The sequence below is a fragment of the Malaclemys terrapin genome, chromosome 12 (genome assembly GCF_027887155.1).
Source record: "Malaclemys terrapin pileata isolate rMalTer1 chromosome 12, rMalTer1.hap1, whole genome shotgun sequence".
NCBI lineage: Eukaryota > Metazoa > Chordata > Testudines > Emydidae > Malaclemys > Malaclemys terrapin.
The window spans coordinates 2,245,966-2,273,795 of record NC_071516.1 but is presented as its reverse complement, the minus strand read 5'-3'; the positions used below and the strand labels follow the sequence as shown (position 1 = coordinate 2,273,795).

General features: G+C 47.7%; 2 protein-coding genes across 5 annotated transcripts in view; both read left to right on the top strand.

Annotated features, from left to right (window-relative positions):
* Positions 1-1,759, top strand: part of HCK (HCK proto-oncogene, Src family tyrosine kinase) — a 31,288-nt gene extending 29,529 nt beyond the window's left edge. For all 3 annotated transcript variants that reach the window (XM_054046388.1, XM_054046387.1, XM_054046386.1), the window contains exon 14: positions 111-1,759. In XM_054046388.1, the coding sequence (XP_053902363.1) occupies positions 111-313 (203 nt within the window). In that variant the 3' untranslated portion in view covers positions 314-1,759. The remainder of the gene's footprint in view (positions 1-110) is intronic.
* An 850-nt stretch (positions 1,760-2,609) lies between these two features.
* On the top strand, positions 2,610-27,391 carry TM9SF4 (transmembrane 9 superfamily member 4). 2 transcript variants are annotated; one of them, XM_054046141.1, is made up of 18 exons: positions 2,610-2,652; positions 11,588-11,701; positions 13,932-14,031; positions 14,552-14,720; positions 14,811-14,940; positions 16,918-17,041; positions 18,027-18,145; positions 18,358-18,469; positions 19,112-19,182; positions 19,640-19,772; positions 20,410-20,491; positions 20,578-20,653; positions 21,179-21,262; positions 22,125-22,300; positions 22,938-23,001; positions 23,748-23,867; positions 24,495-24,584; positions 25,176-27,391. In XM_054046141.1, exons 1-18 carry the CDS (start codon positions 2,632-2,634, stop codon positions 25,323-25,325), a joined length of 1,935 nt encoding a protein of 644 aa, XP_053902116.1. In that variant the 5' UTR covers positions 2,610-2,631; the 3' UTR covers positions 25,326-27,391. The 2 variants fall into 2 exon arrangements, with proteins under 2 accessions (XP_053902116.1, XP_053902117.1); XM_054046142.1 differs by lacking the exon at positions 2,610-2,652 and adding an exon at positions 2,666-2,832.
* Positions 27,392-27,830: the final 439 nt, after the last annotated feature.

The window sequence follows — 27,830 nt, the reverse complement described above, 5'->3', positions numbered from 1 at the left end:
TTTCTTCCTGTCCTTATGTTAGGGGGATCACACTCCCTAAAGGGGTTGTTAAATCAAAATGAAAACACCTGTTTTTAATTCTCGGTTTCCCTCCTGCCCATTGTTTATAGGGATGTCTAACCCAGAAGTGATCCGTGCCCTGGAGCGTGGATACCGAATGCCGCGCCCAGAAAACTGCCCAGAAGAGCTGTATGATATAATGATGAGATGCTGGAAGACCAAACCAGAAGATCGTCCTACCTTTGAGTACACACAGAGTGTTCTGGAGGATTTCTTTACTGCAACAGAGAGCCAGTACCAGCATCAGCCTTAATGTAGACAATCCAGTGACAGCAATGGATATCCATAACTGTGCATACTATATTACCTGTAATAGACACACCCAGTCTGTTCTTCTCCTGGCCAAGCCCTCCCTTAGTGTTCCTTTATACATATTGCCCACTTCCATCAGCCTCTTCTTAGACACCAAAGATTTCCTGACACTGACTTGATTGAAGTTGGGAGGCAGAATGCAGTAGCATTACGTTTCACCCTCCTTGGGCTGTGAACTTGCTGGATAAGCTAAACACTGTTAGGCCTTATTAGTACTTAGGTGCGAGACTGCTATGGAAAATCCATTGCTGCAGGAAGTCTTCAGCAGGTGGCTCCATTCCCTTTAAATCCATATGGAACTATTGCCCTAGCATCGTGCAAGAAGGCACTGTGATGTAGAAGGTGCCATCTTTCCAATGAGATATAAAACTGTGGGCGTGACTCTATAAAGAGCCCATGATGCTTGTTTGCTTTATGCAGATAGGATAACAGAGAGCAAATTACATTCAGAATAACTGCATTCTGACTAAAATCTCCCCATGCAGTTTCAAATGAATATAGTTCACTCCTCATTACAAACTGTCACGTGCTGGAGTTGTGTACTGTTAAACAGCTGCTGGATTTCACCCCAGAAGTGGTCGCTTGTAAAGTGATTTGTAAAAGGCTTTAGGATCTCTGGATGAAAGGTGCCATGTAAAGCCTTTTTCAAACCCATTTCGCTTTTGTGATGGTTTCCTGCATGGATCTGATCTACATCGTCTTGTGGGTGAACTGTTGGCAAGTGTATTAACTGAACTAAATACTGAGCTCCTTGGAGCAGGAACCTCATCTTTTTACAAGACATGCAAGATGCCTCGCACTTATATGGTAGTTTATAAATCACAGACATTGGCCTGATTTCCCCCTCCCCCCAGTTGCTGTGGGGTAACAGCAGAATTTTGATTTTTCAACTCTTTTCTTGAGCTGTTTCTGCAGATTTGAGAGTGGCACCTTTACGATTGTCTGAGAATTACAGGTGTGTTTCCTAAAAAACATATTAGGAACACGATGCTAGGGACTGATATATTCTCATGCATTTTACAATGTGAAGTAGGTGGCAGTAGAAATCTGAAGAGAAAGTGGTTAATGTCAGTGAACTTCAGTTTCTCTGAATAGGGGAGGGTAGCACAATTTGCAGTTTAATAACTTCCATTTCTACTAAGGAACCCTGCATTTCTTGCACACTTATTTCAGGTTTTTTAGTATTTAAAGATAGATTATTTGGGGTGGGGGTGGGAGGGGTGGCAGGAGTGAGGATAAAGATTTTTGACATGTTTCAGTCTCTCTCTTTTTCTTAATGAATTTTTGAGATAGTTGTGTGACTTTCCTGGATAACAGTAACAGGAGAGAGTGGATGATGTGCTTCTATCTCAGCTTTGAGTTTCAGTCAATAAATATTCAAACATTTTGCATTGTTTGTGGCTTTCCTTTAACATTGTATACGTGGTAGCGAAGAAGGCCTGGTCTTACCTGTTTGTAGCTGCTGGTAAATACTCCGTCCTCCCTCGGCCAATAGAGGGAGAGATCTCAGGTTTCAGAGCATGGTCTCTTCCTTCTCATATTTAACTCAACGGAGGTGTCCAGTATTGCCAATGCCCCCTGGTGTGGCTACCACCCCCCTGTCCAGCTGGGGGCCCATCAGCCATCACCCAGCGTAACAACTGTGCCAGATCGCCGTCGTTATGCTCCAGGGTTAACCACGCATGGCAGCGAACGAGAGAATGTCACACTTGGCTCCTTGCGCCCCCTGCTGCCCTCAGTAAAGATGGCGCCGGAGCGGGGGCGAACAGGTTACCAACTGAGGAAACGCCCCCTGCTGCCCTCAGTAAAGATGGCGCCGGAGCGGGGGCGAACAGGTTACCAACTGAGGAAACGCCCCCTGCTGCCCTCAGTAAAGATGGCGCCGGAGCGGGGGCGAACAGGTTACCAACTGAGGAAACGCCCCCTGCTGCCCTCAGTAAAGATGGCTCCGAGGGTTACACGCCCCGCCTGAAGCTGAGCCCGACCCCTGCTGCCCTCAGTAAAGATGGCGCTGCAGGCAGTCCTCTCCCCGGAGCTGGGCCCTGCTGGCGGTAGCTAGGGGATGGCGGCGAGGGAGCGTACCCGACGGAGGCAGTGCCTATGTTCGGTCGGGGCCCGGCCTCGCTCCTTCTTCGCTCCGCCTGGAGGGCTCGGCCCGGAACCGGCTTCCTCCGCCCGCCGCCGTCTCCATGGTGATAAACTTCCCCAACCAACCACTAACTACTTCCGCTTACGTCTGTCCCGACACGTGGATCCAAGATGGCGGCAGCGGGGGCGACGGTGAGTGGGGCGGCCCGGGAAGTCCCTGTCAGGGCTCGGTCCCGGCCTCCCGGCGCGTCAGCGGAGCCCGAGCTCCGGGCCCTACCAGCCTCCCCCGCCCCGGGGCTTGTCCCGGCCGCTCGCCCCGGGGCTGAGCTGGGCGGTGGCCGAGGCCCCGGGGCGGCAGTGGCGGGGCGAGGGGTGAGTTTCCAGCCCGGACCGGGGACGAGGGGGGCGCCGGCTGCCCGGGTGGGGCCTGGGCCGGGGGTGGCTGCCGGGCTCGGTACTGCCGGGGGAGGGGGCATGTCCGGGGGGGCCCATTGCGGCCCGAGCGGAGCGGTGGTGGGGGCGGGAGTAAGGCGAGTTTCTAGGCTGGGGGTTGCTCTGAGGACCTGGGCAGGGGAGTAGCTGGGGGCGCTGGGGCCCGGGCTCGGCCGGGGCGCTGCTTTAATCCGGGAGTGTAACCCAGCAACGTGCTGGGACTCCCAACTTCAGCAGCGCCCAGAACACTCTCTCGTACGCGACTCTCCTGAAGTGAGCCGAGCTGCCCGGGGGATTTGTCCCCCGAGCTGATCACAGAGCAAGAGGCCATCGCCTGAAATAACTGTTCTCCCTTGAAGTCTCCTTCCTTCGAGCTGTGTGAAATAAACGCCCTTCACAGGTGACACTGACTTGAGCCCCGTGGAGATGCAAACTCTGCGCAGGTCAGGCTGTAACCCAGGAAAGCGTGAAATGCATTAGGTGTAAGACCTTTTATGTTAGTTGGTGGCGGTACTTTCTCTAGCCTGCCTAGCTCAGTGGTTCCTGTTTCAAGGAATAATCCTGAGTCTAGTAGAATCACAGAAGTTGTAGGTGGGACAAACTCATTACTTTGTCTTGACTAGGAACAGTGGTCATGTTCGGGTGAGCTCACTTAATAAGTGTTAGAGCCCAACCGAGGGTTGGGAATTTGACTAGTCCAAAAATAATGGCCAAATATTGTCAAAACCAAATATTTTCAGCACTGAGTTGTTAGAACAATAAAGCAAGATTGTATGGTCTCCAAAAGGCTTAGCCTTAATTAAATACTTATGACTAATTACAAAAAACAAGTTAGTTAACTGACTTATTTTAACTCAAAAATGCAAAACACAGTGAAATGAAGTCCTAAAAAAATGAAGGAATGGCATCATAGTGCAATCAAAGAGGTAGATAGGCAGGCTGCTGCCTGCATCCGGGGTTTCTTGTTGGAATAATTGACAGTATTTGACTGTGGTCAAATGGCGGTCAGTTGATATGACCGGTCAACTGATTGGCTTGCCAAGTCTAACCCAACCTAAACTAAGGGCTTGTCTACACTGGCAATTAACAGCGCTGCAACTTTCTCACTCGGGTGGGAAAACACACACACACACACATACACACCCCAGCGCAGCAAGTTGCAGCGCTGTAAAGCACCAGTGTAAACAGTGCCCCAGCGCTGGGAGCTATGCCCCTCATTGAGGTGGTTTTTTTTAGAGCGTTGGCCGCGACCACACAAAGCAGCACTTTAGCATTGCCGGTGTAGATTAACCCTAAATCACTTTTCCTAGTCAGGACAAACCTTAAAGTTTAAATCATATCTTCCCTACCCCTGCATGAGAGGGAGATGGGTGTGTTATGTTAAACAGGAAAGTTAGCATGGCTGTTGATGATCTTATCACCTCCATTCGCTAGCAGACTGCTTTGTGGAATGATCTCTCTGCTGCCCTGTTATTTTACATTTTCTGCTAAAAAGATTAGATTGTTGCTGTAAACATATTTCACAAAGGTGGCTTGTAGTTAAGAATTCTTGACCAAACATCCTTTTGTGGGTTTTTTCCTCCCTGTTCTAAAACAGTGATTCTCATATGTACTCTGCAGAGCTGCTTCTTTCATAGTGATGAATCGTCAGAGTCTTCAAGGAATCTTCCTGTTTTTGTAACCCAGTCTGAGACTTGTTTATTCTGCACTTCAAAAAATACATAAACCTCCCACTGTTCCACCACTACCAATAGAGCTCCACAGTTGATAGGAACAATTGCAGAGCTAATGTAGACAAGGCTCCTGTTTCTCTTACCACTGTGGTGTCCAGTGCAGATCTAGATGGCACAGTGGTAAAAATGCTGAAGCCCTGTCTACACAAGCATTACCACTGGCAGTAGTGAAATGAACATTTCTCCCAAAAAGCTAATACAAACACAAGTTTCTAGTTATGGTTTCTAGAGCATTTTTTGACCAATGCATCTTTTCTTGAAGCCCCTCTTTGCCTTTGCTACTTTGTGTCTCAAGTGGTGCAGGCTTTTTGTTTGTTTTTTGGGTGGTTTTAGTATCAATTCAACTGTAATCAAATTTGTGACTGATACTAACATTGGAGGGGGTAATAAATACACTGGAGAGCAAATCAAAACCACACAGTAACTTGGAGACAATAGAGCAGTGTGGAAGATTCCTAATTATTAGCTGTATAACTAGCTTCCAAAGGTTCCAATCAGGTCAGGGTCCCATTGTATTGGGTATTGTGCAAATATAAGACAGTCTCTGCCCGAAAGAACTTGCAAGCTAAAGCCCTGTACCTATGGACAGGAAATAAACAAAACAGCGATAAAACAGGAGGTGTGAAGATTCAGCCAACCAGCTGCACCCATCACAAAGCAAAACTATTGTCATGTTTCCTCTAATACTCTTAATATAATTTTTTAGTATACAGACTGACTAACAGTTGCTACTCTGAAAACTATTTTTAATGGAACCAAGCATTTTAGCTGACTCAGGTTGGATTGGGAGGGAAGTGTCCATCAGACCAAGTGGTTCACAATATGAAAAGGTTGAACTGTTCTCGGTAACGGCAAAATTGAGAGTAGGACTCTTTTATGTAATCCACTTAACAGAAACATGGACTTAGGCCAAACACTTAGTGCCAGGTTTAAAGGGGGATTATATTTGTGTGTCCAATATTAGTGCAAGTTGCAGTGATAAAACTAGATGTGTTTACCCACCTTCCCTCCTTGGGTCCTGGAGGTCTTTGCAAGCATTAATTTATTATACCTCACAAAACAACCCCTGGATGTAGGCAAGTATGACAGATGTGGGAAAAGACGACCGTGAGAAATCAAGTGACCTGCCTGAGGTGTCACCGTAAGTCAGTGGCAGTGCTTTTTTTCTATCCCTTAATGTTCTTTTGTGGAAGGAACAGGAGGACTTGTGGCACCTTAGAGACTAACACATTTATTAGAGCATAAGCTTTCGTGGACTACAGCCCACTTCTTCGGATGCATCTAGAATGGAACATATAATGAGGAGATAGATATACACACATACAGAGAGCATGAACAGGTGGGAGTTGTCTTACCAACTCTGAGAGACCAACTAAGTAAGAGAGATGTGGAAGGATATTCATGCAGGTTCGCATATTATGTGTGTGGCTTATAAATGAGTGACATCAACATACTTTGTGGATATAAGTGTTGGGGCACTGATAGCTGGGAAGGGATGTGTGAGGTGGTGTATGTTGTTTTAGAGCCAGAGGATTCCATGGGAGATGGTTTCAAGATTCTTTGCATGGAATTTTCATCTATTTTGCTTCAGATATCTGTAGTACCCTGTTTGTTCTTTCACTGTGGAGTTGTTCCTTTGCCCATTTATAAGGCTGAGGCCTCTGGGCTTGTACACACTAGCTCTTTCTTTGGTGTAACTTAAGTCGCTCAGAGGCATGGAAAAGCCACCCCTGGCTTAAGCGCCAGTGTGGACAGCGCTATGTTGGCGGGAGGAGCTCTTGTGCTGACATAGCTACCGCAGCTCAGGGAGGTGGAGAAATGACGCAGACGGGAGGGCGCATAGAGCATCTGCACCAGCAGCGGTGCAGCTGTGCCACTGTAGCTATTCTAGTGTAGACTAACTCTCTGTTTTGTGTAGAGGTGAGAGCACAGGAGGCTGTTAACAGCTCTCCACGTGTCAAGGGGGCAGTCTGAAACCAGCGTGAATGCAGCATTTGTCTCCTTGCCAAAGGCTTTCAGTGACTTCACTGAGTGCGTGTGAAAGCTGCTCAGAAATGTAATAAAGATGAGCTTGTCCACACAATTGCCAAGAATATCTAACAAGACTGCTTTAAAAACACTGGGACACACTACATAGGTTTCTTTCCTCTATTTTGCCGGCTTTTCTTCCAAACATGGCTTTGTGAGTTAAGAGGGGCCTGGCACTCCCCTAGTGTAGAGGCCAGAAAGATGCACACTAACTGAAAGGGCAAATCACACAATGAAAGGGAAAAACTCCGTGTATATCGTGTCAGTCACCACTCAGCACCCCGACCCCTCCATTTCCACCCTTTGAGTACACCTACAATATTGTCACTGGGTTTGCAAGTGAACTTTGAAACGGGGGTCAGAAGGAAGTCCCAAAGCAAGCCCTGTATAGTGTCTGTGATACGGGTAATGTTACTGCCATCTGAGGTCAGCCTGTGTGAAATAAGGTCCTGCTGCGGTTCCCAGTAGACACGTCACTGGCCTGCTTGCCGGCAGTCTTGGCAGAGAGGCCACTGATTTGAATGGGCTTTGAGACTGGCTTTTTCACCCCCCTGGAGATGGTCCCTCCAGATTAGGTTTGAGGCGTGCTGGCAGACAGGCATGGAGAGAAGTTTGCAGGGTGTTTGTTCTATGGATAAACTGTGGAACTCAGTTTCTTGTGCTGGCATCTTCAGTGGCTGTAAAGTCTCACGCTGGGTACACGCACTTTTTAAAATAGAATAAAAACAACTAGTGAGCTCCCGTTTAGCCAAGACACAGGCAGGGGGCTTAGCTCTAGACAAGTGTCTGTTTTGGAAAGCACTAACAGACTCACAGATTAACTGGTGGCTGTTCTTAACGACTTCATAAATTAGATTCATAACAATCAGTGGAACTTCCTGCTGGAACTGTTTGCTCATGTAAATCTGGTGATTATTCGGAAGGAACTTCTTGGAGAGAATTTGGCATGTGACTCTGGCTAATGCCATTCAGTGCTGAGTTTCACACTTGGAGGAACATCACTTGTCTGGTGGTATGATTATTACATTGTGTAGTTGGGAGGACCTTGTTGAGACACATCAGGAATTCGTGGTGGGGAAGGGTTCACTTAGCCTCACAGCAATAAGGGAATTCTCTCTCTGGTCTATCTCAGTGAGATTTAACTTCCAAATCCGCAGAGAAGCGCAGAATTCCTGTGCAGCTCTCTGCTTGTGGAGAGATCTTAGAAGTAGCCTTGTTTGAAAGAAAGTGCTGCTGCTTTCTCTGTGTTTTCCTCTCCTCCAGATTTTGTTGTGCCTGTCCCTTTGATGGGTTTATCCCAATGGAATGGGAACAGTAGTTCTTGTCTTGCTATCCAACTTCAGAGTGAATAATGCTGCTTCAACCACTTGTTTTCTCTCTCATTTGGGGCTTAGTGGTTTTGTGAGAAACTAAATAATGAAACTTAGTCAATTATGACTCTCGTGCTTAAAGGTTTTCTGTTGGGATCCGGAATTGTGTAACTCCGTGGTACCACTTGTTGTCACACATGGTGCAACTTCCCAGTACACCAATGGGATTTTCCATCGTTAGAGTGATTTTTCTTTTTGGAATGTACAGTGTGGGTGAAAGCCACAGTTGCACAGACCCGTCATTCTGGAGGTCTGCTTTGATGTATCAATCAGAATGTCACGCGGATGTTTTAAGGCTCCTTTACGTTGCCAGAGTGGAGTAAAGGACAGTGTGGCCTTAGAAATGCTTACAGTGCTTCAGTGATTCGAACTGGTCCAAATTTTTGGACTGAAAAAATTTCCTATCAAAACGTGCTCCATGAACTGTTTGCTTCTGACCTTTCTGAGATGGTCAGTAGCCAATATAAATTGTGAGTTTGATTTCCCCAGCCCTCACTTGCTATTCAGTTGCCTACGATGTAACACTGAGCATACGGCTGCATATAATTTGTTGACTGATAACTAGAAATAGAGCTTCAAACCTAGCTACATTACTATTTGGCAAGGGGATTTGGGGATTTCCTGCAATGCTCCCTACTTCCATTGCATTGTAGTTTAAATAAATTACCAAAATAATTGAAACCAGCGTGATTATATTGCATTATTTTGACAAAACGTGCAGAATTTTAAAATATCGTGTACATAATTTTTATTTTTTTTGGTGCAGAATTCCTCCAGGAGTAAAGTAAGCAGAGTTGGGGTTTTTTTTTTTAAGGAGGCAGGACACAGTCCTACAACCTTTGAACTCATTTAGCTCCCGTAGCAACCTAAAGGAGTCTCACATGTGGAGGAACTGCTGGGCTAGGCCTTGGAGTTGTGCAAATCGGTTGCCCCACGTCCATATTGTTGCAGCTAAGTTTCTTTTTTGTCTCGAAACAAGGAAGCAATCCTGCAAATGTGAAAGCAAAGGTCCTGATAGCAGCATTAATTCCTTCCATTGCACATGCTGTGTATTGTTAGGCATTGGACAGCTATGCCAGGAATCTAAACTGGAGAGTTCCCTGAAACCCCACCTATCTCCCTCCTCCTCTTTGTCCTCTCGGCTTCACCTTCACAGCCTTGCACAATCTCATCTCTGCCTATGCTGTATCTTTGCTCTTGTTCTCTCCTCTCAATCCTTTCTGTATCTGCAGCTCTCAGCTTCACACCACCTTTCTGGCTGGCCCTGGCACCTGGAACAGTCTCCTTCTGTCAAATGTCCACTGAAGAGCTGCTGCTTTCTCAAATCCTTCCTGTGATGCCTCCAGGCCTGCTCATTTCCTGAGCCACACCCCTGTATTCTGTTTTATCCAATTACATTGTAAGCTCCTCAGGGCAAGGTTTACGCCTTACTCTGTTTTGTGAAGTGCAGTGTACGGTTCTGACACTATATAAACATTAAGTGTAGTGGCCATGACACAGCTGGCAGCTGTGGGGAAGATGTGTGATGCAGAGCAAGGATGTTTTATCCACCTACGAGACTTTTTTCATCTTAATGGGACCAAACTGGGGTTGATGCAGAGGCTTACAATATAAAGCGTTTATTCTCTAGATTAGATTATTGGATTTGGGGAATATTAGTAAAGCTGTAATTTTGTGTTGCAGTTGAATGAATATGAGAAATCCGAGAACACCCCTGGATCCAGGTGTGGGTTGAGAGGATCCTTTGTGGGGGGCAATCTGCGGGCGGGCGGCTCAGTGGGAGATCCGGGTTCAGGGGGGATCTGGATGCACAGGGGCTTGTAGGGGGGGTTCTGGGTGCAACAGTAATAGGACTGCAGGGGGGTCCAGGTGAAGGTGATTGGGGCTCAGTGGTGGGGGAGGTCTCAGTGTGTGGGGATAGAGCCTGGCAGGGGGGTCTGGATGTGGGGGGCTCAGTGGGGGGTCCAGGTGTTGGGGGGGTGGGGCTCAGCGGGATGGGGATCCAGGTGCAGCTGGTTGGGGCTCGGTGGGGTGGTCCAGGTGCAGGGGGATTGGGGCTCATCAGGGGGGTTACTGAGTGAAGGTGGGTGAGGCTCGGCGGGAGAGTCTGGGTATGAGGGTGTCTGGATGCACAGGTGTTGGACAAATGGGGGAGCTGCTCCCTGTACAGGGATTCCCCCCTCCCCCGCAGCTGAGGAGTGACAGGCACAGGAAGCAGGGTGGGGGGAGAAATCTGGGGGTGGGTCTGACCCAGCCCCGGATGCCGTGCAGGGGAAGAGGAAGTCCCGTCCTCCCCAGCCCAGCCTGAACTAGCAGCTGAGCCCAGCGCAGGGTAGGAGCCACCCCCTGGGTTTTCCCCAGTCCTGCCCCATAGTGATTTACCTCTCTGCCAGCTGCCCTGGGCACCTGATACCATAGGCACTGACTTCCCCTCTGCCCAGTGGGTGCTCGACTCCCCGCCCCTGCACTGCCCTCGCCCCACCCCCATTCCACCCCTTCCCCAAAGTCCCCAGCCCTGCTCTCTTCCCCCAGTCCCCACCCTGCCTCTTCTCCGCCTCCTCCCCTGAGCGCATCACATCCCCACTCCTCCTCCTCCCTCCCGGAAAGTTCTAAGTGCCGCCAAACAGCTATTGGGGGACCGGAAGTGTTGGGAGGGAGGGGGAGGAGTGGGGATGCGGGACACTTGGGGGAGGGAGGGAAGGAGGAGGTGAGGAGAGGGGAGCTTGGCTGCTGGTGGGTGTGGAGCACCTGCTAATTTTTCCCCGTGGGTGCTCCAGCCCATGCCTGAAACATACTGCTGGGGAGGGTTTTGCAGTGTGGCTGCTCTTACTTGAGCTAATTGTTACAGGGAAGACCAGTCCTGTGAACAGCAGCCCAGAAGTTGCTGCCGGAGAATTACTGAAGTGCACTGCTGGCAGAAATCTAGTGGCGGGTCTAATACCCAGCTTTATAGTGAAACATGGAGTTACCAGGGTGAAGAATAATGTGTATTGTACTTGGGAATAGGAAAATCCGATGTCAGCCTGAGGAATGTTACCCACCTATCAGATTATGTAGTGTGCGGCAAGAATGTAAAGGGGGGAGGGGGAGTTCTAGATGCAGCATGTCAGGGAAAGGTGTCTTTGTAGGGAGTGGAATGAGAAAAATGGTAAGGAGATCAAGTGTCCATGGTCAACTGCTTCAGAGCTCTTGTTACCCCCGATCTGTAGCACTTGGCAGTTTTGGTCTATAGTGTATTCCACCTAAGACTTTTGAAGCACTTCATGAATATTAATTGAGCTTCACAACACGCATCTGAGGTAGGTGGGCAGGCAGACAAATATTATCCCTACTTTAGAGATGGAAAAACAGAGGTGGGAAGTGACTTGCCAAAAGTCAAAGTCAGGAATAGAACCCAGTTCTTTTGACTCAGTTGTATTTAAATTGCTAGACCATGCAGCCTTTATAAATGGCATTAGCGGAGTGGGGAATTTCTTGTCCACCATGTCACCTTTCTTCCATCAGGTTTTGCTCTGATGTGTCCCCCGCAGGGGGTGCAGCTATGATATCTCTTTTCCTTTCCAGGAAAGGCTGATGTGTTTGCTGATGCTGCTTGCACTCTTTCATGAAACAAGCTCCTTCTATGTACCAGGTGTAGCTCCTATCAACTTCCACCAGAAGGACCCAGTAGAAATCAAGGTAGGATGGATTTCACAGGAACAAAAATGGCAAGAGAGAACACGTTTAATTATAGCACAGTAGTCAAGTGGGACCAAAGTCAAGCTTTGGAATCCTGCCTCTAAAATTCAGTGCTTATGTAAAATGTCAGTAAAAAGGGGCTTCTGGGACCATACCTGTCGTCCTCCCCGCTCAAAGGCCCAACTTATTTTTTTATTCTCTTCGGTTTCTCTCTTTGGCCACCCATTTCTTCTCTCAAGTATTTCTTCGAACCAGGCAAACAGCTGCACCAGAATCCGTATAGACGTCGCTCTGCTTGGCACACAAGGTTTCCCAGTGGCATTGGTTACAAAGTGAAAGTAACCAAAACTTCTGTCTCCAATATTGTGCATGATATATACATGAGGTAACTGAGTGAAACTGCCATCCGGGCAGCACTTGGTCCACAAGCAAAACATGAAGTGGCTGTGTCCTGCAGATGATGGGATAAAGCCAAGGATAGAACCAAACACTTTAAAGTTGTTAGTTCAAGTCAGTTCTCATGAGCTCTCTCCCCTCGCCAGGAATAAACTGAACTCCACAATATGCCCCCACATCCATCCTCCAGACCTTAAACGCCCACGGAGACGGCAAAGGCTGCCACAGGGTGTTGGCACTCCCACAGAATGTTATTAATACCCAACTCTGGAACTGCGTGTGTCCTGCTGGGAGAGAGTTTAGACTCGCTGTCTAGACAGCAACAGTCTTAAAGCCATTTATTTATTTATTCTAAAGCTGTGGGCTTAATTTCTTACAGGGCATCCAGAAAAGTAGATGTCTGTGGGGATGCTGGTGTTAGCTAGTCATATACCAAGCACGATGCAACTCACTTTCTGGCCACAAATCCCCTGACCCAAGCTATTTTTAAGCAAACAAGGCTAGCCCCAGGCTACAGTAAAATCACAAAGTAGCCTCAGGAGGGATTGGATTGGAATAGCAACTCTCAAAAGGATTTCAAAAGTCACAGGTGTCCTCCAGCAATGAGACCAGTTGGCAAATTTTCCTATACGTTTCCAATAAGTGTGGTTGGCCTACGTTACAAATAGCTCCTGTTTGTCAGAACAGATGTGCCCTTTATATTGGATCTCTCTGCACCTCAGTTGTGCCCTGCGTTTTTGTGGGTGCCCGCCAGCAATATTCAGTTTTGTCAATATCCGTTGTGTCTTCAGAAGCAGCTTCTGCTCAACTCTTCATATAGGATTGAGGACATAACTAGGGCCAGGTCTATACCACAAACTTTTGTCAGCACAGCTATGTTGGTCGGGTGCCCGGAGGGTGATCTCGGACCACAACTGTGAGTAAAAGCCTCCACTGCAGAAAGTTATTCCTGCAAAAGTGCAACCTTGCTTGGATGAGCTTCCTACGCACCTTGTGTAGAGCTGGCCTAGGATTTTTTCAAAGACGACGACAGTGGTAACACCAAACTGTTTTCATGAACTTGAGACCCATTCATGTGCTTCAGAAAACAGGCATGGGAGAGATTCAGGAGGACTGTAGTTATAGGGGAGTGACACTCCAACTACATTGGGCACATCTGCTTCAGGCATTTCTTTGCTACTTAAAGATGGGGCTGCTGCAGCAGGTATGGTACATAAAACTATTAATAGGCTGCAGAGGGGAAGAAGTCCGGACTTAAACATAACTTCCATGTCCCCTTTCTTAGATCAGGGCTCCAAATAAAGGCTTGGAACTAATGTATCTGGGTATCTGTGTGTCTTGAGAAGAAGACAGTTGCATGGTAAAATTTGAGAGGGATTCCCTTCTATTATACACAATGGAGTTCACTCCCCCACTGCTGCCCAACCAGCCCCTTACAAACACTTCATACTCAATTCTGGCTCTCTGGTGCCCTAGTTAACTTTGCTGATGGAGGTGTCACTGTGATAGTTCCTGTGCGTAAGAGAATTGCTCCACTAAGCCTGATGTAGCTGGTGGAGTTGGTAACCTTACAGACTTCAGTTACTGGAAAGCTAATGTGCCGTGGTTGGTGAAAGTATTTCCTACACTTAGTGGATTAATTGTTTGGTGGTGGTGGGAAGGGCAGTTCAGATAGTCTCAGTGGGGGGGAAGCCAATCTTACAAAGTGTTTTTCCCCTTTGAAATTAGTCTCCTGAATGAGACTTCAATTTCCAGCTGAGGAAGGGAGCGTAGGAAATGGTCTGAGTTTTTAGCGGGTCACAGAAGGGAAGATAACAGCTGCTTCTTTCTTCAGGCTGTGAAGCTCACCAGTTCACGAACCCAGCTGCCATATGAGTACTATTCCTTGCCTTTCTGCCAACCCAACAAGATAACGTACAAGGCTGAGAATCTGGGTACGTATCCATCATACAGCACGATCTCAGTATGTAAATACGATGCTGTCTAGGCCTGAAATGTCCTAGGCTGAGCAGTAGCAGCACCTGTACTTGGAACACAGTAATATTTGCAGCCCTACCTCTTGCATGATACAGGTGTGAGTGACTCCAATGTGTGCATTTTAAGTGGGAGAAATAATTGCAAACGTAGCTTATGATAACCTGTGACTTAAAAGAGGGGAGGCGCTCTCCAGTGTACCTTGCTGCTCTTGCTAGTTGAGAAGCGGGAAACGCTCCTTTGGTGGGTTATTTCTGTAGGTCCCTCAATGTACTTGGTGCTTCAGACAAACAAGACAAGATCCTTGCTCCAAACTCTCCTTTCGCATCTCTTTCCATAAGGCTCTGCTGTCCACACTGTAACTCGCTGAAACTGCCCTCATTGCTCCATGATATGCAGCATGCTAGAAACCCGATGGCAGAATCAGTGTTGCTTGATAATGGTGTCCCTCACCCCTCCCATTGTGTCTCTGTTTCCCAGGTGAGGTTCTGCGTGGGGACCGGATAGTAAACACGCCATTCCAGGTCTTCATGAACATAGAGAAGAAATGTGAGGTTCTGTGCAACTTTCCCAACAAGCCAGTCACCCTGACAGTGGAACAGAGCAAGCTGATTGCAGAGCGTATCCGGGAGGATTACTATATCCATCTGTGAGTTGCCACCGAATCTCACTGGGGCAGGTTGGGTTGGAATCGCTGCGCTGTGGGCTGGTTTGATTTGAAAATGCTGTGTATCTTCAGTATTGCTGATAACTTGCCTGTGGCCACGCGGCTGGAGTTCTATTCGAATCGTGAGGAGGAGGAGAAGAAGAAGGAAAAAGACGTGCAGTTTGAGCATGGATACAGGCTTGGTTTCGTGGACAGTAATAAGGTAACCTGTTCTTTAGGCTTCCTGTATAAAGCCTCTGTAGGATCCCTGGAAAAGCCTGTTCTGGAGAACCTTGTGGGCCTCCTTCAAAAAGTATAAAATGCACCATGATGTTAGAGGCTGCCACCAGGTGCTGATGAATGGCTGTAGGCAGGACTGAAATATGGTCTTTAGAGCCTCAGGCCTAGGCGATGTCTTCACTTAAACCACTACAGCAGCATCGCTGCCATGCTGCTGCAGGACTTCAGTGTAGACGCTCCCCAAAGTGAGGGGAGGGGTTCTCCTGTCGCTGTCGTTAATCCACCTCCCCGAGAGGCAGTCGCTAGGTCGATGGAAGAATTGTTCTGTCAACCTGGCGCTGTCTACACTGGGGGTTAGGTCAGCTTAAATACGTGACGTGGGGATGGGGATTTTTCACACCCCAGAGCAAAGTAGCTGAGTCCATCTAATTTTCTAGTGTACGCCGGCTCTGAGAAATGGTGTGGCCTATTGATTAGGGGACTGGGAGGCAGGACTCCCGGGATTTGTTCCTAGCTCTGCCACTGATTCACCAGGATGCTTTGTGCCTCAGTGTCCCCCTGTGTAAAGTGGCGGTAGTTACGGCCCAGGAGTGCTGTGAGGATTATCGAACGCTTGTAACTTGCTTTGAGATCCTTGGATAAATGCCACTGAGTATTTCTCACAATATTTTTATTAACAAAAGTTACTGGCTGGAATACAATCATGGAGAGTGTATTAATTCAGTTTAGAGAGCAAAAATCAGAATTCACTCGAGTAAAATCCAATTGTTTAAGTGTGATGCAAACAAATATGATTAAGGAGGGAGGTAAAGGGCATATTTAAAAAATAAACGATACAGAAAATTTGAAGCGTCAGTTATTGGTCATTGGGGGTAACATACAGAGTATAGGGGTATGTTGGTATTTTGGGGCTGGGCAGCACACATAGTATATACACACTGCAATGTCCCCAATGAGGGGTGGGTAACCGGTGGGCGGGATCAGGAAACAGTCGATAAGCGGTGAGGGTCTAACACCCATACGGGAAGTAGAGACAGTCATGGGTATAAGTAAGCGGGCTGGGTAATGGGGATGGGATGACCCTCACGTGGCGGGATTCAGCTAGGTTTGGTGGGTTCAGGGCTCAGGGGATAGGGTCCAGCAGGGGGTGTGGGTGGGTGCACGAGGTCTCCCCGGCTCACTCTCGGTATTGGCGGTGGCCGGTGATGTGCTCGATGTAGATGTCCCGGGTAGGGAAAATAAAGACATTGGCCAAGTTATAAGAACAGCCACCTGGCCCCTTTGTGGAGATTTCAGACTTGTGTACAGTTGTATGTGTAGTTTGCAAGCACAATTACCATTATTGCATGTGCATTTGCAGTGATTGCATGTGCCAATGGCCAGCTATGTGTCTGACTCATCATTTGTTCATGTGCGTGGTGTAATTGTGTGTGCAGTTGCACAGGCCCTTCTGATCACTGGCTTTACGCTCTTATGGATGAGGGAAGCTGCTGTGCTTTGCCCATGTATGATCGGGGCTGCAGTTGCCTTGAAGAAGCTGTGACTAGCATGTGACAGCCAGGACCCCCTGCAGTATATGTATTTGGTGTACTAGAGAAACATTGTAGAGCAGTAAGTTCAAAGGAGCACCTGTTGCTAGTGGAGTCATACCATGCAAAATGCTGTTGAACAGTTGGCTGGGTTCTGCCCCTTAGTATATCTCTGGTCACCTGATCTGAAATGGTCAAAATAGGAATGAATGTTTCACTCCAAAAGCCTGAGACAGTTACTGAGTGAGAGTAAAGGAACAGGATCTCTAGAGAGCTCAGAGAGAAATAGAGAACACAGCCTTGCTGTGTAGCCCAGATTATCTGAGGCTGTTGGAGTCCTTAACCTTCTGGGGAATGTGCAGCTGTTGCCCCAGGTGTTGTCTATTTCTCCCTTGAGCCACTAACACTTTTTTAATGTCAATCTGTTTTAGTTCTACCTGCACAACCACCTCTCCTTCATCCTTTACTACCACAGAGAGGAGGTGGAGGAGAATCAGGAGCCCACCTACAGGGTTGTGCGGTTTGAAGTGGTTCCCCAGAGCATTAAACTTGAAGGTAAATTATGTAGTCTACCCTGGCCTGTAAGGATGGCAGCAGAGCTCCCTACAGTCACTGCCATCTGCATTGCAGGTCCAAAGAGGAACCCAAATCCCAGGTGGCAAGTTCCAGTTGCAAAGCAGACTTGGACATTGGAATGAGGGATTTTGTAATATGCCCCAGTAAATAAAAGCACCTGCTCTGATACAAAAGCAGTGGGACACATGCTTGAAACCGAAATGAACCACATGAGAAAACTGATCAAGGGAAATATCCTTTTGCATAATTAACCCGTGGAACTCATTGCCACTAGCTTTCACTGAGGCTATCAAGGTTCAAAAAGACAGTGGACACAGACATTAATATGGATAAGGAGAACGTCCACGGCTACACTGGATGGAATTTTAAAAAACTTCTTAGATGGTGTATAAGTTCACCTGTTTCAGGGCATGAGCCAACCTCTTGCTGTTGGGGGTTGGAATGAAACTCCCTGTATGGGTTCTGTTATCCGATGCTGCTTAGGATATCAGACCCTGCTGGAGACAGGGGATGGAAGTAGATGGACCTTGGGCTGATCTAGTACGGTAATTTTCATGATCCTGCTACCTCCCTGGGCATGGGAGGAGGTGGGGGGTTGATGGATCTTCAGTGTTTCTGGTGTAGCTGAGGATCCACCTGCTTATTTCTCTTCCAAACCCCTGTCGTATGAGGCTCCATCTCTGTAGCCTCCATCTTTCTAGCTAAGGAGGAGCCTAGCCAGGGTTCCTGTCAGGGTGGGTTCATGCTGGTCCTTGATTGGCTGGAAGGATCGCTTTTGAACAATGCAGAGCTGCGCTCAGCCTCCAAGGGAGGGAACTTGCTGTCCCCTCAGTGCATTCTGCGCTCTCCGGTACGAGCAAGACGGGGCCTTAAATTTCTGGGGGAAGCTTGGTTGCCCTTCCCTTTGTGTGGTGGAGGGAAATGCAATGTGGTACATACAATGTGTGGATGTTTTCTCCTGTAGATCTGAAGGCAGATGAGAAGGGCACTTGTATGCTGCCTGAAGCTGCAGGCTCAGCCCCTCAGGAGATAGATCCCACTAAGAAGAACCAGCTGCTCTTCACCTACTCTGTCCACTGGGAGGTGAGGCAGTAAGGAGGGACTTGGCTGACCTGTACCCCTGGGTGAGGGAGGAGCATGTGCTGGGCTCCAGAAAGAAAAGTGCCGTGGGTGTTGGTGTTGCAGACAGGGGAGTAATGAATGGTGTGTGGGTACACTGTGGTGAGCAAGTAGGGGGAGCTGATGGCTTTTGGGGTGTCTTATCAGTTTCCAAACATGCTGCTCTCTTCCTCCAGGAGAGTGACATTAAATGGGCTTCTCGCTGGGACACCTACCTGACCATGAGTGATGTGCAGATCCACTGGTTTTCCATCATTAACTCAGTCGTGGTTGTCTTTTTCCTTTCAGGTGAGTGAGACCTTGTGGTGGGGGTTAATCTCCCCATTGCTAGCCACTGGGGGTCAGGAACTTGCTTTAGCCGTCAGCTGCAGGTGGGCATGTCTGAATTCCCAAATAGGTGCAGTAAAAAAAAGGTATTGACATGGGTCAGTTTGTGTAAAACTCCCACCCCAGGCAGCACCTTTTGGAGTCAGCCCTTGGCTCTTGTTTCTTGTATGGTCAACTGGACTTTGGGGTGGAGGAGTCCATTCACGCTTTGACTTCTGCCACACCCCATGCTCACGAGTATTGGGGTGCAACTGTCTCTGCTCCGTAGAGTTTCACAGCTTAGTAGGGAGACTGGGAACAAACCTGGAAAGACAACATGACCTTGTTTGTGCATAAATACTATTCTTTGCCCTCTGAGGGCTTGATCCTATGCTCACTGAAGGCAATGGTAAAGCTCCAGTTGACAGTAGTGGTGCAGCAGTAAGCTCTGGGAGAGCAGCTGAGTTGCCTAAGTCCTGTCGCTTGGGACCAAGCACAGAAGGAATGAGCCGAGGAACTGAGAGTCCGAGTTGTGGTTCTGTAGCATCTGGGAGAGTAGGCATGACAGGGTTACTTGGGAGCCTTCTAACAATGTCTTATTCACTCTGGGTTTGTGTGTTTTAGGTATTCTCAGCATGATCATTATCCGCACTCTCAGGAAGGACATTGCCAACTACAACAAGGAAGATGACATTGTACGAAATGTATCTATTCTCCTGGGGGGGTGGGGGGGGAGCTGTGTAAAACCAGAACATGTGGGAAGGGGCCCTTCTCTGAAGACTTGATGCATTTCCCCCACCTTGTTAGAAGCCCTATTGAAGGTGGGAGGGGCAGCTCTGTAATAAACTGATGGGGAGGATAGGATGGTTAGGCGAGCCACTGCTGGGGGTTCATTACCACGAACGTGATTAAACTCTTCCAGACTTACTGAGTAACTAGCTCAGTGAACACGTGTCCTGGGATGTGACAATCCAGATCTAAAGCTGTGTTTAGAGACCTTCAGTTTAAAACCCAAGAAGAACACAAAGTCTCTTGTCAGAATGATGGAATCCCTGAAAGGAATTGGTGTAGGGAGTGTGAGACATCCTGAAGGAGCCTGTGCTTCCATCTGGCTGATAGAATCTTAATGCCCCTTTTCTGGTTTTGCTATAGGAAGATACAATGGAGGAATCTGGTTGGAAACTTGTGCATGGAGATGTCTTTAGGCCTCCACAATATCCCATGATTCTCAGCTCACTACTGGGCTCTGGAATTCAACTCTTTTGCATGATCCTGATAGTTATCTGTGAGTATCACCACTGGGTTTGAGCAGCCTTAACATGAGGGGAAAGAGAATTATCTAATATAAGCCTGATCACCAGCAGAGCTTCAGCAGCAGGTGGTGCTTGCCTTGTCTCGGGACGAGTCTCTCCGTTTGCTGGCTATGTCCTGTTTCAGGGCAGAGTCAGACTACAGAGCCATACTCAGAAGCTCCAGGTTTCTGGGTGCCTTTCCCTAAGGAAAGCACCCATATTTTTCTATGTACTGTCAGCTGGTTTTGAGTGGTTTGGATGCTGGGGTCCACCAGTGATCTGAGAGCTCTGTGTTGGGCTGGCTGGTGGGGTTGTGGGCAGACTCTAAAAGGTAAAGCACACACTGTCTTCCTGAGCTGCACTTGTTAATGTAGTTAGAAACACTAAGAGGTTTGACATGTATTGCTCCTATTTGAGACCAAAGCCTTGGTGCTACTTGGGAAGGGTCTTATCTCCGGTCACCAGAGGCTGTTGGTCTCAGGTCTGAGAAAATGAGTTCTCTGTGGGAGGTGAAGCGATCCCAGGCTGCTGGATTCTCCAGCCAGATGGTGCAAACCAGGGCTCCTCTAGTGAGCATTCGCTAGAGCATGTCCATCAGTTGCCACCTTTCTCTTGTGTTTTGCTTTGTAGTTGTTGCCATGCTGGGGATGCTGTCGCCTTCTAGCCGGGGTGCCCTGATGACTACAGCCTGCTTTCTCTTCATGTTCATGGGGTAGGTGTGTCTCCTGCCTTGCACCATGATGCTGTTGCCTGTCAGGTAATGGGCAGTAACCTGGCTTCTCTCCTGTTCCATCCCAGGGTTTTTGGGGGGTTCTCTGCTGGCCGTCTTTATCGGACGCTGAAAGGCCACAGATGGAAGAAAGGCGCCTTCTGTGTAAGTGTCTCTTTGCCATGGTTGCCCAACGCAGAATACACTGCTTGCTTCTGATCCCAGTTAAGCAGCCTGCTGTAGGCATTGCTGGGCAGGTGGGCATTGCCCAGCTGTATCCTAGAGAGAGAAGCTGGGTATGGGGTTGGGGTCCTGGCCGGTCTGTGGGGGGGGAAATCCTGACAAGGAAGAGGTCTTTTGGGTATGGACCACAATAAAGCAGAAGGGCATGGAGGTGGGATCACAGGCATGCATGAAGTGGAGGGGTGTTTTTTCTGCACCTAATTTACCCCAGTGATGGGCCCATTAAGAACACCTGGGGGAGTGATGCCCAAACTTTTCCTCTTGTGCTCCCCTCCTCCTACCCCCCCCATAATGGAATGTGTTCACACACACCCCAGGCCAGGAGGGGTAGGAGGTTGCAGGCGGCGGTCAGAGACTGGGAGGCAGGGGCATGTCCCCACAGTTTGGGGACCAGTGACCTGGAGGATAATGAGCTCCCACTCTTTTAACATGTGCTCTTTCCCACAGACGGCAACCCTGTACCCTGGTGTAGTCTTCGGGATCTGCTTTGTCCTGAACTGTTTCATATGGGGGAAGCACTCCTCTGGAGCGGTGTGTACCCACTTCTCCTTGCAAACCTGGCTGGGTAGGGTGATCATAGAGTTCCTGGGAGGGCGCTTAGTTTCCGGGTTCCTGTAGTTTATGGAGGTGTCTGCAGTCAAGAGCTGGGCCTGTAATGGTGAGTGTCTCAAAGCAGGTTTAGGCTGGTGGGGTCTGGAATGCTGTTCAAGTGAAGTGTTCCATCTGCAAATGCCCTGGTGAGGGGACTTCCTTTGGCTATGCCTGTTGGGAGGGCCACAGTCTGACAATCAAACACACAAAGACAGGAACAGTTTAAAAAAGCAAATAAGTGCATGTTGAAAAGGACCTGCCTGTACACCATGAGGTATTGGAAGCTATCCCTGGACACAGGTAGGATGTGAGGAGAGGTAAAAGGGATGCCTGAACCCCAGGCAGGGTGGAGCCCAGATCAGCTGCATTTCCAGCTGTAACTAAGATGCTGCAGGGGAGGGTGTTACCTGTGGGGACACGAGATTAGGTAAAACTGGCTGCTATGGGACACAACCTCTTGGGTTTAGGTTCTAATTGCTCTGTCCTGTATGGTCAGTACAGAGTCTGTCTAAAAATGGCCAGAGCCTGAGTTCCCCCAGGATTCAGAGGGACTCGGAGTATCAGGATCTTCAGTTGTGGGGGAATCCATGCTCCCAGAAACAGAGCTCATTTAAAGCCAGTGTGAATGGTGGAATCTAAAGCATTCCCATGATGTGACGAGGAGTCACCTCTGGTCCCTCACTGACATCCCATGGTTGGTTGGTGAGCTGGACTTTAAAAAGCCTTGTCTGATTGTTGGCATTGGAGAATTTAGTGGGTAGGCTTGCTAGGACCCTAGTGGTGACGCTTGCTGTGGTTCCAGGTTCCTTTCCCCACCATGGTGGCCCTGCTCTGCATGTGGTTCGGTATCTCCTTGCCCTTGGTCTACCTGGGATACTACTTTGGATTTCGCAAACAGCCATATGATAATCCTGTGCGGACCAATCAGATTCCAAGGCAGATCCCGGAGCAGAGGTGGTACATGAACAGATTCGTTGGGTGAGTGGCAAATGTGTAGTAAATCTGGTGGTTTATTAGAAGACTTCCCCAAGTCCCTCTGCCCACTGTACAAGTCAGCCATCTGGTGGTCTCTGGACATCACAGGTGAATTGCAAGGTGCGTGGGCAGCCCCTCCCACTGCACTACACTTTACTCATTGTAACATTGTGCTGCTTAGAGAAATAGTAAATGTACCCTGGTCTGTATCTTAGTACCTCCTAACTACCTACCTAATGAGATTTATTAAGTGCCAAGAAAGCAGGAATTGCACATTTAATTGTGAGAGACTTATTCCAGCAGCATGGAGGTTAAGTCCATTAATGGCTATTAGCCAAGATGGGTAAGGAATGGTGTCCCTAGCCTCTGTTTGTCAGAGGGTGGAGATGGATGGCAGGAGAGAGATCACTTGATCATTACCTGTTAGGTTCACTCCCTCTGGGACACCTGGAATTGGTCACTGTCAGTAGACAGGATACTGGGCTAGATGGACCTTTGGTCTGACCCAGTATGGCCGTTCTTATGTTCTTAGCAGTATCCGTTTGACCCTAAGTGTATCTGGGTCTGGGTGGTGGTTTTCTAATCTTTGAGTAAAGACAGTCATGTTTTGCTGGTAACAGAATTTCTCCCTCACTCATAGGATTCTTATGGCTGGCATTCTCCCTTTTGGAGCCATGTTCATTGAACTGTTCTTCATCTTCAGTGTAAGCACCAAATCCATCTCTTTTTAAAATAAGAACCCTGCCGCTTCTGCATTGAGCATTTAAGGAGAGAGGGATTGTCCACCTGGAGTAGACCTATCTTGATGTGTGCAGGGAGTGGGTAACAGCTTTGCTGCCCCTCTGTGGCCCTGTGAAGGGGAAGCACTGGACCACAGGTCTTCCAGACTGTTTTCTTGCTGGGATTCTTGGAAGATGTTGTGGGTTAGATTTGATCCTACAGAATCTTTTTGGGTTATTCTTGGCTAAGGACAGCCAGGATGAAGGGATGCCCAAGCTTTTTAGATGAGACAAGTGCAGTTCCTTCTCATTTCTCACCTTCACATGGAAGTGACCAGAAGAAATTACAGGGGTCTTGTTACTGTGGAGAACAAAGACCTGCTCCATGAGGAAGAATCCTTATCTTGGGAAGGAAGGTGTCACCATGATGGCTCTGCCCACCTCATACTGTGTCCCTGAGATTGCTTGGCCCCTTTCCCTTAGCTTGTCAGGGTCCAGGCAGCTATTTCTTGCCTAGCTTTGTGAATTTGCTCTTCCAGCCTAATGCCTTTCACGGCATGTTGTAAAGTATAACAGGCTTCATGTATCTGCTAGACCCACCCTAGCAGTGAGCAAACCACTTACTGTTACTTGGGTCAGCTGTTATGAAAAGTTAGATTATTGTCTATTGAGTTACACCAGTGTCTTCTGGTGCAGTGTTGTGTGAGGAACTTACGCTGTCTTTGTTTCAGGCGATCTGGGAGAACCAGTTCTATTACCTCTTTGGCTTTCTCTTCCTGGTTTTTATAATCCTGGTGGTATCCTGCTCCCAAATCAGCATCGTTATGGTGTATTTCCAGCTCTGTGCTGAGGTGAGACATACCCCTGTTGCAGTTTCAGTAGCTATTTGTGAACAGACCTTGTGTCTTTCAAGAAGTGCTGTTACTTGATTGTTACTTCACCACAGAAATCTAGTCCGCTGATGTGAAGCCCAAGCTTATAAGGTGCTGAATGCCTCAACTCCCACAGACTTCAAAGGGTGTGAGGTTGCTGAGCACCTTGCAGGATGGGGCCCAGACTCTGTCTCAAAGGAAGCTGCAAAAGACAGGTGCAGGAAGACTCGTTTCAAGTATAATTATTTCCTGGAGAAATACTTCCAATCTGCAGATATTTGAGGGAGAGTTCTGTCTTGTTTCCCATGGCATATGCCACAACAGTGGCCTGGCAAGGTGCTGGCTTTGTTTCATTGTTCATTATTTGTTCTCTAATTTACTTAAGACAATTTGTAAATGATTCATAGTAGTTTCTTCTTTGTAAGATGAATGAATCCCCAAATGGTGGCTTTCCTTTGAAAAAAGGAGGGTGGTAACCTACCTGCCTCAGGGGATAATTCGTACCCCATCTGGACCAAGGAGGCACTGTGGGTCATGTGTACCTAGGAGCCTAAGAGGGAAATGAAGTCCTTGGAATAATGCAGTCTCTCTCTTCTACCCTGTCAGGATTATCGCTGGTGGTGGAGGACCTTCTTGGTTTCTGGAGGATCTGCCTTCTATGTACTGATTTATGCCATCTTTTACTTTGTGAATAAGGTATTATTAGTCCCCACTGTGTAAAAGCTTTGTCTTCCCTGAGGGCATAGTAGAATTTGAAGAGAGAATACCTATTGGGTCATCTGGTTCTAGTCCATCCCCCTGCCAGTGCATGGCTGTTCTCTGCAGTATCTTCTTTTGTTCATTGTCCAGTGCTCTTTTGTGTCTCTAAAGATGATTCTGTTAATTACACTATTCAAGTTCAAGAAGGATCAGGTACTTGTAGACTCCAGTCTGGCCTGCATCCACTTATGGGGAGTAATGTTTGCTTAATGTTCTCAAACGCTGCCTTGGGGGGATCATCCTTAGCTGGGGTGAAATTAATTCAGGTTCGGCTTTACTCCCACCACCACCACCACCACCACCACACACTCTGCCAGTGAATCCCAGCTATGACTTGGAGGGAGCTCCATCTTCTAAGGGGAGAGGAATTTAGCTTCCATGTCCAACTTATCCTGTGCTTTCTTTTCTCACTCTGCTTCCCCCGACCATCCTCTTGTGGGAGAGGAATAGGCCATTGACTGAGCTGGGAAGTTGACTCTTAGCATCACTTTGTATTAAGGCTCACTTCGCTTTTCTCGTCTATTCTAGCTGGATATCGTTGAGTTCATTCCCTCCTTACTCTATTTTGGCTACACTGCTCTCATGGTCCTGTCTTTCTGGCTCCTCACTGGCACCATTGGCTTCTACGCAGCCTACATGTTTGTCCGTAAGATCTACGCGGCGGTGAAAATAGACTGAAGATGCACAGACTCAGCACAAAGCAGACACCTCTGTGTGCATTTCCTCCTGGAAAGGAAGAGGGGGATCCTTTCCCAGTTCTTTTAAGGAAACAAAACCCAATGGGGGAGTGACGAGAGAAATAAATAACTCCTGCTCATTTTGGAATGTAACTTTTGGCACAGCGTACATGGATTCTAGGGCTACTTCTGGGGGGAGGGGTGTGTAGATACCTTGCATTTTAAGTTTATTATTTTATTCCAGTTTTGAGGGATTTTTAGCAGAAAAATATCCCTCTATGTAAGTAAGCCCCTTTTTTGCTCATTCATTCTTTTGTTTATGTTGAATAACGAATGGATTTGAGACAGCAATGGAAACATTTGTGAAACTTTTTTTTTTTTTTTTTCAGCCCTTATGGCACTTGGGTTCAGGGGGAGTCTTCAGACCAATAACACACAGGGTTTGTCTCCTGTCTTGGTTCTGCTTGGAAGAGGTAGAGGGTGCTTCAGTCCGTGGTGAGCTAGGAGGCTCTCAAAAGCTTCCCCTGCATGAATGAGTCTGGCATGCTTTGACTACAGCGATTTCAGTTCCAACTGGTTTACAGTTCCATGGAGGTGCCATTCATAATCTGGCAAGTGCAATTTCACTCTGAGAGGACTTGAGAACCGTAACCCTCTGCATCATTTCTCCCTCCCCCTACTTTTGGACAGCGTATAACATCCCAGATGCATAAACTGGAGGGGCTCAGTGGAGGGCAGGAGTGATTCTCTTCTGGAAGAGCTGAGTCACCTTTACTGGCAGCACGAAGAAGCAGAACATGGAGTTGTACCAGAGGCAGCGTAAATACTTGTTGATTCTAGAGCACAAGGCCCTGTACCCTGGAGAACATTTATGAGATGGCCACATGGTTTTGTTCCATTAATTGCTTTAGCCATCTGAGGAAATGGGATAGTCATACTACTTAGGAGAGGCCTCTGAGGTTGGGTAAAGCCCTGTGTAGAGAAACTCATTACTGTGTTGCTTTAGTGCCAAGAAATCTCTGCATCAGTGTGGGGACATGTCTGCTACAAAGTGCATGGAGGCCATCTGGAAGTGGCCAGGGGGAGAGGAAGTGAGTGGTTCCTGAGGATTTCCTCCCACTTCTATTTCTTAAAGGAGAGGTATGCGTCCCACCTACTCTGTCTCTTGGCTGGTCCCGCTCTCAATTCCTGTCTCCTGTTCTCAGACACTTTGCCTCTAGGGAGCAGGGACGATTCACACCTCAGTAACCTGTATTCCGCTCTTCGCTGCCAAATGTGATGAGCCCTCAGGAATAGCCCAGGAGTGCTATTCTATAGGGGGTTCCTCCTTTCCCGTAGTTGGATGCCTTCCTCTGGCCACGGGAGGCACTTTTAAAAATACATTTGAATTTTTATTTGATTCACTTAAAAGGAAACTACGGCTGCTGGCAAATCTAGTCCCAAATTGCAGTGAAGCCTCCCTCCATCCCCAGATCTATGGGGTGACTTTAGTCAGAGCTATAAGAATTCTTTTTTATTTCTTCACCAGGACAGGGGGAAAAATCTCCAACTATTCTGCTCTGTCACAGGTGACAGTGATATGATTCAAAGACAGAATAGACGCGACTCCAAACAAAACCCCTCTCTGTTGCTAACAGTGAGTCTCACATATTTGAGGCTTTCTATACCTTGGGTGTCACCTTAACAGTCCGTACTGTGTAAATGGTTCTGACTTTTAATGGTGACCTTTCACTTCCCAAGCAGGAAGAATGGAAAACTAGAATCCCAAACCATTCAACTTCTCCTGTGCATTGCTTCTCACCTAATAATCTTCAGTTACCCAGCCCAGAATCAAGGATGGAAAGGGGGGGCCCGGGATACACTAGTTAACTGTGGTGTGGGATCCTTAGTAATCTCTGATTTGAAATATGTTTCTCTCTGAGATTCTGGTTGATTTTCCTAGTGGAGAATTTAAGCCAGCATTAATTTCTCTCCCTCCATACTGTTTTCTCTGTATTCTACTTTGTATTTTTAATTAATGTATGTATTCTGTGTCCTATTGTAAATAAATATGCCATTGTCCTGTTATCCTAGTGTCCAGTGTGAGCAGCCTTTCATGGTCTTCTCTCCCATAACACCTGTTTTGACCCAATCTTTTGTTCTTAAAAGACGATAAAGCTTGATGTATAATTGCAATAGGAAGTACAATGTGAATCTACTCAGGGAGAAAACCGAACTTTATTACCCCATCAAACTTCACTGTAATGTTTAGGCTCTTCCCAGTGCAGCATATTCTTCATCCTGAGGGGAACTGAGGCACAATCCTGTGGCTAAAACACGAGTTGGGGTTCTGTTCTTGGCAGTGATTCTAACTTCCTGTGTGATGTTAGACAAATCTCTTAACCTCTCTCTGCCAGTTCTGTCACCTGTAAAATGGAGAGGATACTCCTTTGCCTCCTATGGTTGGGGGTAAGGAATTAGGCATCACATTTATAAAGTGATTAGAGATGTGATGGAAGAGCGGTTT